General features: G+C 42.9%; 1 protein-coding gene across 1 annotated transcript; it reads left to right on the forward strand.

Moving 5' to 3' along the window:
• The first annotated feature begins 9,480 nt into the window (after nucleotides 1-9,480).
• On the forward strand, nucleotides 9,481-12,467 carry LOC136532136 (uncharacterized). The gene is made up of 2 exons (XM_066524743.1): nucleotides 9,481-9,871; nucleotides 11,995-12,467. The coding sequence occupies exons 1-2, from the start codon at nucleotides 9,481-9,483 to the stop codon at nucleotides 12,465-12,467; spliced, it is 864 nt and encodes a 287-aa protein (XP_066380840.1).
• Nucleotides 12,468-12,705: the final 238 nt, after the last annotated feature.

Genomic DNA, 12,705 nt, shown 5'->3' on the forward strand with positions numbered 1-12,705 from the left:
GCCTCGTACAATTTAATGTCGCGTGTCAAAGCATGGGATCGATTTGATTCATAAACAAATTGGAATACGGAGTGTTTCCATGTTCTGCCGTTTTTCCTGTGCTGGAAAAAGTTCTCAGCAGGGTGTTAAAACATGGTACAGAGTCCAAACCCAAAAGGAATTGGAACACACTGTTATTCATAAATCTATAGGCCTCTTGTATCCATACAATTTAGAGTAGTATGCATCGAGGCACAAATACAGATTCTAAAATGTATGGAACAAATGACACGACCATTGCATAAATTTTTGAGCTATAAGTCGCCTAGTTGACTGCGTAGCAAGTTGGACATTTGGTTGTAACGCAAGTTCTTATTTTCTGGTAACAAAATAAAGACAAACTTAAGAGTGAATAAAATGACTCAATTGCTTGTTAAAGGATTATGGTAGCACCCCATATAAACATTTGTCGTGTGTTAGTAAATTTGAATGAGCTTGTTGTCACTGAAAATTTCACTATATAAAAAACTTCAAATGTTTAAAGAAAACATCGACAAGGGCATGAAATTTTCATATGTTTTAGTGCATTTGGGTAAACACTAATGGTAATGCTACTTACCTGACGTCCAGACGCATCGGACGTCCGATATCCTACTAAGCAGCCCACCGCTTAGGCCTTCTGCAATGTATGCCTTGAGTGATGCCAAATTTAGAGAGAGAGCAAATAAGAACCACTGGCAACGCTGTGACAAGCGATGCTATCTCTGAGTGATGCCAAAGAAACTAGGAGCGGTGAATGTTCTTGCTCCGCTCCCACTTTCTCAAAATACATTGTTCTACTGTAGCAACAGTTGATCGTTGAAGTCATCAGCCAATGAAACAGACGGTGGAGAGAAAATATGAGATATTTTATTGCACTGTGGGTCCCAGATCCCTAGATAGCAGCGCTTCTACATTTCTTTGTACACTGCGGCATTTCTACGTGATGCTTGTTTTGTTGTATCTAGGTCCACTCATTTTCTGGCTTCACGGGTACATTGTGGAGGGCCTTACCTTCCCACAAGAAGTCTTATCCATTCGCTCATGTCTTGTCCTGTCGAACTCCTGGCCTCTGTCCCCTTCTCTTCATCACTAGCAGGTCATTCCGCGCCGCGCCACAAGCCCCATCCTGCGCAGTGCTGTGCCCCCATTCTGTGCCAGCCATCTCGTGCCTGCAGCTGAGCGGCACCTCTCCTAGGGTCATCATCGCCTGGGGCCCACATGACCCTACCCACGGACACACCCCTCGCCCAGCCTCCCCTGCACATAGCATGCAAATCGGTTGCCACCTATGGTCACTCGGCCACTCGGTGAAAGCTGAGCTGGCCCTGCTCCATCCACATGGGCACTACGTCGTGCCGTGCACTGGCCAGCCAAGCCCCGGCCATGGCTGTGCCTCATCCCTCACCGAGCTTACTGGCTACTGCAGTTCCTCATAAGATAGGTCGTGGATGCCGCCACTGCTGTGTTTCAAATGTTTCAGGCATTTTAGACTTATATTTCATCTATTTTGTCTAGATGTTGCAAAAGTAGATCTGGGATGTTGCATATGTTGGAATGATAATATACACATGTTGCAAGCCTATGTTTCAAGTGTTTCAGGTGTTTCAGATGTATGTTTCAAGTGTTTCATTTGGATGTTACATATGTTGCTATGGCTATACATGTATCTTTGAAGCGTATGTTTCGAGTGTTTCAAGTGTGTCAGACTTATGTTGTAAGTGTTTCATCTGAATATTGTAAAAGTAGATCAGGATATTGCATATGTTACTATGGCTATACACGCATGTTTCAAGCGCATATTTTAAGTGTTTCATCTGTTTTATATGTATGTTGCAAGTGTTTCATTTGGATGTTTCAAAAGTAGATCTCGGGGAGCACATGTTGCAGTTGCGTGGAGCTGCTGCGTGGGTCACCATATGATTCAAAAGTATGCTGCTGCTGCGTGGATCACCGTGTCGTCTAGTGATGCATGCGTGCATGCGGGAGCGTGACCACACCGCCTGCTGGTGCTGCTACTGTATGTGTGCATACAAGCGTGAGTCACCATTTCAAAAGTTTGATGCTACTCTACTGTATGGGTCACCATGCTGCCTGCTAGTGTTGCATGCATGTGACCATAACGCCTAAGAGGGGGGTGAAACTCTAGAGCAGGCTCGGTGGTCCCCACTGTAGGGGACAATAACGTCTAAGAGAGGGGGTGAATTAGGCAACATATTCTAACTCTAAACTATGGCCTCTTTTTCTAACCTAGCAAAACCAGTGCAAATGATAAACTATCTAAATGTGCAACTATGATTTTGCTAGTGTGTTGCTATCTATACCGCAAAAGGAGTTATGCAAACAATGTAAATGCGGAAGCTAAAGAGTAAGGTAGAGATATGCAAACTCCTGTCGACGACTCCGGTATTTTTACCAAGGTATCGAGAAGCGCACAAGCTTCCCCCTAGTCCTCGTTGGAGCCCCTCGCAAGGGCCAAGCTCCCAGTCGGGTAACACCATGGATAGCTCCGGGCCTTCGCCACGCGCAAGTGGGTCTCCGGTGTGCCTTCCGACAAGCCTCTCCCGGACCGCTCCTCGCCGTCTTCACTATCAAGCTTCCGGGTGAAACACCGCGGACCTTGTTCCCTCCGGTACACGGTGGCGGCCACACCACAAACACGGTTGGTGTGATCTCGCAAGACTACAAGCCCCTCCAAGGTACAACAATGGTGCGCGCAAGCACCAAGTGATAAGAGGTATGCAAACCTCACTAAACACTAGACCTAAACCTAGAGCAAGCGCATAAGCGGTGGTCTAATCAACCTAAGCACCTCGTAAAGTACCTATGCTAATCACCTAATGAATCACTAAGCACTATGCAAGTGGAGATCACTAAAATGGTGCATCAACACCCTTGGTATGTTTCCTCAGCTCTCCTATACTCAAATGGCCGGTTGGGGGTCTATTTATAAGCCCCACCAAGAAAGTAGCCGTTGGGGGCGAAACCCAACTTTCTGCTACTGACCAAACGCTGCTATCGTCCTGACCGGACGCGTCCGGTCATCCCGATCGTTAGAGCGCGCGCGTTGATCGGACGTAGGCTGAGTTCGGTCACATGCCACCAGACGCATCCAGTCGCGTTTGTGCCTCTCTGGAACCTCTTTGGACTCGATCGGACGCTGCACTTCATGCGTCCGATCGTCCAGTGCCGCCGCGTCTGGTCGCACTGAAGGTGTTGCCGTGATGATGAACAATGTCATCAGTACGTCCGGTCAGTTTCTTCTTTAGCGTCCGGTCGCCAACTGACACTTGCGGTTGCCACCGAGCAGTTGATCGGACGCGTCCGGTCACTGCTAGGGCCACGTTCAGTTAGTTTCTTCTTCAGCGTCCGGTTGCCTACTGACGCTTGTTGTTACCGCCGAGCGGTTGATTGGACGTGTTCGGTCACTACTAGGGCCGTGTCCGGTCACCTCTGTCGGGCTCAGTTTCTTCACGATCTTGCGTCCGGCTTGGTTCCTATCTTCGTGCTTGGACTTTGCTTGATATCTTAGGTCTTCTCTTGTGCTTCTAGGGTCTTGCTTATGGTGTTGATCGTGAGATCATCATGTCACCTTTGTCCAAGTCACGTCTTGCACCATATTGAACTACAAAACAATCACTTGCAAATTCATTAGTCCAATTTGGTTGTGTTGGTCATCAAACACCAAAATCCAAAGTAAATGGGCCTAGGGTCTATTTTCCTTACAATCTCCCCCTTTTTGGTGATTGATGACAACATGACCAAAACAAGCAAATAATAAAAATTTTGGAATTTAAAAACTATTTACTTGCTAGGATGCAATGCAAAGGGCAATGTTATATGATGCTAAAAGATACCGCATGTAAAGCTAAAAGATACCACATGTAAACATCTTTGAAAACTTATCTTGCCGTTGCAAATGTCCCCATGTGGCATTATGGATTTAAGCCTCCCCCTAACTCCATAATCCACTATCCTCCCTTTCTTGGACCATTACCACTTGTAAATTATTATGATCGGGCTTGCTTTTGGTCCTACAAATTCTCTCCCTTTGGAATCAAACACCAAAAAGGAAGACATTAGTAGCACACGAGAGGGTCAAACTTTGTGATCCTTTGTATGTGGAGTGGAATAGGTCATAAAATTTGACTCTCACATTACATAGACTAAGCTCCCCCTAAATATATGCATACATATGACGGAGAATGTAGTTTATGCATAGTTGGCAAATTAATGTTCAAGAGAGTTTAATCTATATAATGCATGGAGAAAGCATATAAATACCAAAGTGAAATCAACATGATGATATCAGTTTAGAAATACCACATGTGGAAACCAATTTGATTTATACCACTTACAATAGGTGGTGGATATTTGAAATATGATGCTTAACTCCGGGGACTCCATTTTCCTTGCAATGAGACTACTACACACATGATAAGCTTGAAAAGGTGTTAGTCTCAAAGCATCCAATTTGTAGAGTAACCTCCCCCTAAATTTATGCACACAAGTATGGAATACTTGTAGGAGACATGCACATTGATTTTAGAATAAAAAAATACCACTTGAAAGATGACATCACATGAATGTGAGAATCATTTTTGAAAGTGATATCTAGGAGAAATTATCTATGATTTGGACTTTGGCACATATTAGATGAACAATTGTAAAACAAGCTATGTGCCGTGCTCCTAAACAATTTAAACCATGTAGGTTTGCTCCAAGGGTTAAGAGTGAAACCGAGCAAGCCTACCATTTGATTTACCTAGTGTATGCATGACAAAAGATTTAAGCATGCAAATGCAAACCTAGGCATGAAAAGGAACTAGATGCTAATTGAAATTGTAAGAAATTAAATCTAGTTACCTAACATGAGAAGGGGAATTTGGGTCCATAGTATTCACTAACCCACTTGCCAATTACCTTGTACATAATGATGCACCCCATGAAATGCACCCATACTTTGCCAAGTCTCCAAATTCTCCGAAGTTCATCGGACTTCCCACTTCCCTTTCGGGATCCAAACCTTCTTGGTGCTCTTCATGTTGGAAATGATCTCCTTTGGCACCCAAATGCGTTTGTCCCCATTGTTGGCTTGCTTATTCACCTTGATGGCTACCACCTTGTCATTTTTCTTCTTCAAGAGAGATAAGGTGTGGAGGCCCTTTGTCCACCTTGTTGGTGTAGGTGTTGGAGAGCTTGCTTGTTTGCTTTTTGTTTTTCTCTTTCTTCTTAGCTCCTTCCCCATTCTTCACCTTGCACTCATAGGACTTGTGGCCTTCCTTGTGGCATACATAGCAAACCACGGTTTGTTCTTCATCAAGCTTCTTAACTTCCTTGACGGTGTTATCTTGATGAAGTTGGGCTTGCTCTGTTTTGCCTATTGCTTGAGTCAAGTCCTTGGTAAGGCGAGCCACTTCTTGCTTGAGTTGCTCATTCTCCATTGCAACCTCTTGTGTGCATGTATCTATAACAACTTTCTCAACACAAACTTGGCTGCACAAGGGTGAGTTTAAACATAAATCATTGCAACAAGTAGAGGCATCCTTTTTAGGCATATCAAGGATATAACTTTTCTTTTTAGGTGCCTCGGTGGGGGTAGTACAGATGGCTTCAAGATTAGCAACTTTATTAGTTAGCTCATCACAATGTTTGCACATAGTTTCCATTTTAGCAAGCAAACTTTTATAAGCATCTTGTGAGCTAGCTAACTTTTTCTTTAATTTTTCATTTTTCTTTTCAAGTTGCTCATCATTGATTGTGCAATTATTTGTGTTTGCACTAGTCTCAAGTTGCTCAATTTTAGTAGATAGCTCCATACTAAGATTGGCAAAAGTTTCATATTGTTCAAGCAAAGTAGCATAAGCTTATTGTGAGCTATCTAGTTTTTCTTTTAATTTTTCAAGCTTCTTTTGTTGACTAGTGCAAACTTTAGCAAAGTTAAGATTTTCTTGCACAATTTCATCATAAGAAGGTATCTCATCATCACTATCACTATCACTGTCACTATCACTAGGGATAGACTTTTTGTTACCTCGTGCCATAAGGCACACACGTGAAGTGCTTGTGCCCTCGCATCTTGTGATGGTCTTCTTTTTCATTTGAAGAATCATCCCATGACCTTATTGATGTGAGGGCTTTGTCCTTGCACGCCTTCATCTTTGTCTTGGGTGTGGACTTGTTTGGACAAACTTCCACAAAGTGCCCCAACTTGCCGCATCCATAGCATCCTTTCTTTCTTTGCTCATTTCTTTGTTTGGTGAAGATGAAATCTTGAATTTGGATAGGCACACCCTTAACATTGAGCCTTTGGATCATCTTCTCCACCTTGTTGATAAGTTTGATTGATTCTTCATCAAGGTCGGAGGTGGAGGAAGATTGATCATCATCACTTGAATCTTCATCATCATCATCCTCATCATCTTCTTCTTCATCACTTGAGGAGCTTGAGCTTGAGCTTATCTCAACTTGCTTGCCCTTCATCTTCTTTTTCTCACTACATGCGAGAGCTTTGCCTTTGCTTGATGAAGAGGCTTCTTCTTGACCCATTTTCCGTGACATTTCAAATGACACTATCTTGCCAATGACTATGGCCGGGGTCATGGTGCTCAAGTCCTCCATGTTGTAAAGGATGGTAATGATGCTTGCATATTTCTTTTGTGATAGCACGGAGATGATCTTCCTCACGATGTCCACATCATCTAGCTTCGTTAATCCTATTGAATAGAGCTCATTGATAATTAGATTCAAATGAGAATACATATCACGAACAAGTTCATCATTATTCATTTTATAGGAATCATAATTTTGTTTAGCTAGACAATGTTTTTGCTCACGAACATTAGTTGTGCCGTCATGGAGTTTTAACCAAATTTCATTTGCCGTATTTAAAGTGAACACTTGGTTAAACACATCCATGCTAAAAGATTCAAACAAGCAATTTTTAGCTCTAGCATTTAAATGAATTTCTTTTTCTTCACTCTTTGTGGGTGTATCGGCATTCTTAATGGGTTTCATCCCGTCACGAGTGACTCTCCAAATACCCAAATCTACCGCCTCAAGGTGACAAGCCATTCTAGCTTTATAGTAGGGAAAGTTAGTGCTATCAAAGTGCGGAGGCCTAGAGGTATCCATCCCAACCACTCTAAATAGCGTCGGCTCAATGGCGGTAAAGCCAAAGGTCCAATTTGAGCCAACCGGCTCTAATACCACTTGTAGGGGACCATAACGCCAAAGAGGATGGGTGAATTAGGCAACTTAAAATTCTAACTCTAAACTATGGCCTCTTTTTCTAACCTTAGCAAAACCAGTGCAAAAGATAAACTATCTAATTGTGCAACTACGGTTTTGCTAGTGTGTTGCTATCTCTACCGCAAAATAAGTTATGCAAATAATGTAAATGTGGAAGCTAAAGAGTAAGGTAGAGATATGCAAACTCCTATCGACGACTCTGGTATTTTTACTGAGGTATCAAGAAGTGCGCAAGCTTCCCCCTAGTCCTCGTTGGAGCCCATCGCAAGGGCCAAGCTCCTGGTCAAATAACTCCGTGGATAGCTCTGGGTCTTCCCCACACGCAAGTGGGTCTCCAGTGTGCCTTCTAGCAAGCCTCTCCTGGACCGCTCCATGTCATCTTCTCTATCAAGCTTCCGGCCAAAACACCGTGGGTCTTATTCCCTCCGGTACACGGTGGCGACCACACCACAAACGCGGTTGTGTGATCTTGCAAGACTACAAGCCCTCCGATGTACAACAATGGTGCACGCAAGCACCAAGTGGTAAGAGGTATGCAAACCTCACTAAACATTAGGCCTAAACCTAGAGCAAGCACATAAGCGGTGGTCTAATCAACCTAAGCACTTCGCAAAGTACCTATGCTAATCACCTAATGAATCACTAAGCACTATGCAAGTGGAGATCACTAAAATATTGTATCAACACCCTTGGTATGTTTCCTCAGCTCTCCTATACTCAAATGGCCAGTGGGGGGGGGTCTATTTATAAGCCCCACCGAGAAAGTAGCCGTTGGGGGCGAAACCTAACTTTCTGCTACTGACCGGACCCTGCTATCGTCCTGACCAGACGCGTCGGGTCGTCCCGACCGTTAGAGCGCGCGCGTTGATCGAACGTAGGCTGAGTCCAGTCACATGCCACCGGATGCATCTGGTCGCGTTCGCGCCTTTCTGGAACCTCTCTGGACTCGATCAGACGCTGCACTTCGTGCGTCCGGTCGTCCAGAGCCGCCACGTCCGGTCATGCTGAAGGTGTTGCCATGACGATGAGCAGTGTCATCGGTGCGTCCGGTTAGTTTTTTTCTTCAGCGTCCGGTCACCTACTAACGCTTGTTGTTGCCGTTGAGCAGTTGATCGGACGCGTCCAGTCACTACTAGGGCCGCGTCCGGTCAGTTTCTTCTTCAGCGTCCGGTCGCCTACTGACGCTTGCTGTTGCCGCTGAGCAGTTGATCGGACACGTCCGGTCACTGCTAGGGCCGCGTCCGGTCACCTCTTCCAGGCTCGTTTCTTCATGATCTTACGTCCGGCTTGGTTCCTATCTTTGTGCTTGGACTTTGATTGATATCTTGGGTCTTCTCTTGTGCTTCTAGGGTCTTGCTTATGGTGTTGATCGTGAGATCATTGTGCTTGGACTTTGCTTGATATCTTGGGTCTTCTCTTGTGCTTCTAGGGTCTTGCTTATGGTGTTGATCGTGAGATCATCATGTCGCCTTCGTTCATATCACGTCTTGCACCCTATTGAACTACAAAACAATCACTTGCAAATTCATTAGTCCAATTTAGTTATGTTGGTCATCAAACACCAAAATCTAAAGTAAATGGGCCTAAGGTCCATTTTCCTTACACCCGCGTCTGTTGCTATGCGTGGGCGAGACATTTTTCCCACAGCCACGTGACGGAGGAGGATTGGGGAGTTGTGTCTGGATGCGCCAGCCGTCCAGATGTCCATGCGCTAGCCCTTCGGAAACACTAAAGTCCCATAAGCATCAATATTCTCCCATAAACATCAGTATTTCTCTATCAAATTTCAATCGGTGTTTGAATGGAAAAGTTAATTAAAAAATCAATGCCAATTAATTATTTTTTAATTGGGTTGGTCTGCTCCATTATTAGTATAAAAAAGTAAACTAAATGTCTGGATTCATTTTTCACTTCAATTTGATTTTTATTTAATTGGATTGCTGGGTCCATGCATGAAGAAACTAATGGAAAACAGAATATTTGGATTAATTCCATTTTAATTTGAGGATCGTTTTACTGGTTGCCTGTTATGCAAAAATAAATGTAATTAACACCTGATTCTAACGGTGTCGGGTGGAGGCACTATATAAATTGGAGGGAGACGCAGTTTCTTTCCACAGACATTTTTCCAGCCAGCGTAGTAGATAGATTACACTTGTGCTTATACCATATCCACAACGCTAAGACACAAAAAACAAAAACATAGCAGTCATGTGCCACCGCCAGGAGCTTGTCCTCGTTGCCGTTGCCCTCGTGGCTGCTTCCATCCTGCAAGCCGTCTCCTCCACAGCAACCAACTCGGCCAACTTGACCGGGGACGATGCGGCCAAAACAGCCTATGATGTCCTGGAGCAGAACAACTTGCCAAGGGGTCTTCTACCACTCGGTGTGAAGTCTTACGCGCTCCACCCTGGTGGCGCTTTTCAGGTGACGCTCCCTGGTGAATGCAACTTCTTTGTCAGCGCTGCTGGAAAGCAATTCAAGTTTCGGTACGAGAGCAGCGTCAGTGGGATCATCACATCTGGGTCCATTAGCCGTGTGTCTGGCGTGAGGATTCAGGTGGAGTTCGCGTGGCTCGGGTTGAACCAGGTCAGCCGTGCTGGTAACCAGCTCAACATTCAGCTAGAGAAGTCTACCCAGTCGTTCCCCATCAGCGCCTTCACTCCGAGCGCACGATGCAGCTGAGGCGAATACCTATTGACCGCTTAAACCTAGGCCCTCTCCTATTTCTGATAATGCTTAATTATATGGTACATTATCAAATTTTTGTATCCCGCATATGCTGTGTATTTTGGAATGAGGATAATAATTTGATTCAGTCCTAAATGTTGTCGTCACGCTTCTTCAGTTTTGCAGTGTTTATCTATAGACAGATAGGTACACATTGCATGGAGATCATGCATATCATCATTATTTTAGCCTTAGCAAAGCATGGGCGGAATCTCTCCGCTTGTGCTCTGGACTATCAGTCTGGAGAGGCATGGGTTCAACAGTGTCCGGCAACCTCTCCGCTTGTCTCCCGAAGGCGTAGCTCATCAGCCATTTCTTGCATTCTCTGGCGGCTATTTGACCCTACCTGGGTGCTGGAAGAATGCTTCCGAAGTGGTTATCTTGTAATGTGTTTGTACACTTCGATTGTAACATTAACCTAGATGGAAATAGATTTTTGTTATCGTATAATTAATTTTAGTGTCATGTCTTTGTTATCGCATTTGTACTTTTATTTCAAGGTTTCTGTTATTTTATGTTGTATTTTCGTAACCGAAATATATATATATATATATATATATATATATATATATATATATATATATATATATATATATATATATATATATCGATGTTTGTCTCTTCAAATGGCAATGCATGTATAGATATTTTACATATATATGGTGCCCTAATAGTTAATTATCTAGCATTTTTTTGGGTGGACAACTGTGTTTTTTATCCATATATGAAATTAAGCAATTGATACGAAATTTTTCGATATTATTTGAGCATTAAATAAATATCATAGGATTACTATTTTTTCATAAGTAATGACCTTTATTGCAGCATGCATGCAATGCATTTACGTGCTGTCAGCCACAACACTGTCGGTTTTCATACAAAACCGACAGTGATAGTGATGCATCACTGTCGGTTTTATTATAAAACCAGCAGTGATGGACATCATCAGTATCGGTTTTGTTTTAAAACCAACAGTGATGTGTCTGCTCCCTATAAAAAGGAACCAGGAATATACACACGCACACACCTTCACTTCACTCTCATTTCTTAGTTTCACGTACTCTCACTTCTCACTCTTTTCACTCTACGTGGTCATGGTACCTAGATATTTCAATGCAGGTATATATATGTTCTCCTCTCTCACATTGTAGCTGTGTATATATGCATCATTGATCTATATTTATTTAGTTTGTGACATTTTACTGCGCATATTTTATATAATGCAATATATATTTTTCTATTCATATTTCTTGAATTTTATTAGGTACAATGCAATATATATTCTCCTCTTCCATATTCTAGCTATGTATATATATGCATCGATCTATATTTATTTAGTTTGATACATTTTACTTGGCACATTTTATATAATGAAATATATATTTATAGTCATATTTCTTGAATTTTATTAGGTGGGATGAACGGACCTCCCCACCACAAGAACCAGGTTTTAGTGTAGTCTGGATAAACACTAAAGTTCCAGGAACATTAATGTTCACGCATCTGTGACGCATGACCTCTACCGTAGCATTCATATATTTCTCTCTATCAATTTTAAATCGAAGTTTTAACAATGGAACACTGAATTACAAAATTAATGCTAATTAATTTTTATTTCATTGGATTGGTCTGGGTCGATTATTAGTATAGAAAAGGTAGTCAAACTGTCTGGATTCATTTCTCCCCGTTAATTCTACGATTGTTTCAATAGAAACTTAACTAACATTTAAATACTAACAGAAAAAGGAATATTTGAAGTAATTCCATTTTAGTTAATTTGACGATCCTTTTTTATTGACTGTCCATTAGACTAAAATAAATAAAATTAATTAAAACCTGATTCAAATGGTATTGGGATCGGAGGAGGGACTATATAAATTGGAGGGAGGGGCAATGGCTTTTCCCCAGTCATTTTTACAGCTAGCGTAGTAGAGTAATACACCGTATTGACAAGGCTGTTCAGGATATTAATAAAGATAAAAAAAAACGTTGCAGTCGTGTCCCACCGCCAGCATATCCTCTTCGCCATTGTCCTCATGGCTGTTTCCGTCCTCCAAGCCGTCTCCACCAGAGTAACCACCACGGTTAACTTGACCGGGGACGATGCGGCCAAAAGAGCCTATGATGTCCTGGAGCAGAACAACTTGCCACGGGGTCTTCTACCTCTCGGTGTGAAGTCTTACGTGCTCCACCCTGGTGGCGCTTTTCAGGTGACGCTCCCTGGTGAATGCAACTTCTTTGTCAGCGCTGCTGGAAAGCAATTCAAGTTTCGGTACGAGAGCAGCGTCAGTGGGATCATCACATCTGGGTCCATTAGCCGTGTGTCTGGCGTGAGGATTCAGGTGGAGTTCGCGTGGCTCGGGTTGAACCAGGTCAGCCGTGCTGGTAACCAGCTCAACATTCAGCTAGAGAAGTCTACCCAGTCGTTCCCCATCAGCGCCTTCACTCCGAGCGCACGATGCAGCTGAGGGAACGACGACCTATTCATAAACCTGGAGCCTCTTGATTTCTAATTACGCTTAATTGTACGGTAAATTGCCAAATTTTTGTATTCCGCATGTGCTCGGTATTTTGAAGTGAATAATATAGAATTTGATTCAGTCTAAATGGCGTCTTCATGTTTGTTCAGTTTTGCTTTGTTTATCTATAGAAAGATAGGTACACATTGTGTGGAGATCATATCATCTTTATTTTATTCTTAGCAGA

This window comes from Miscanthus floridulus, unplaced genomic scaffold (assembly GCF_019320115.1).
Source record: "Miscanthus floridulus cultivar M001 unplaced genomic scaffold, ASM1932011v1 fs_527_5_6, whole genome shotgun sequence".
Lineage (NCBI taxonomy): Eukaryota > Viridiplantae > Streptophyta > Magnoliopsida > Poales > Poaceae > Miscanthus > Miscanthus floridulus.

Excerpts from the sequence above, each read along its gene's own strand:
- LOC136532136 (XM_066524743.1), top strand. The coding sequence starts at position 9,481 with ATGTGCCACCGCCAGGAGCTTGTCCTCGTTGCCGTTGCCCTCGTGGCT. Across the intron at positions 9,872-11,994 it reads GAACCAGGTCAGCCGTGCTG|TCGTGTCCCACCGCCAGCAT; the intron begins GTAACCAGCTCA and ends AAAACGTTGCAG.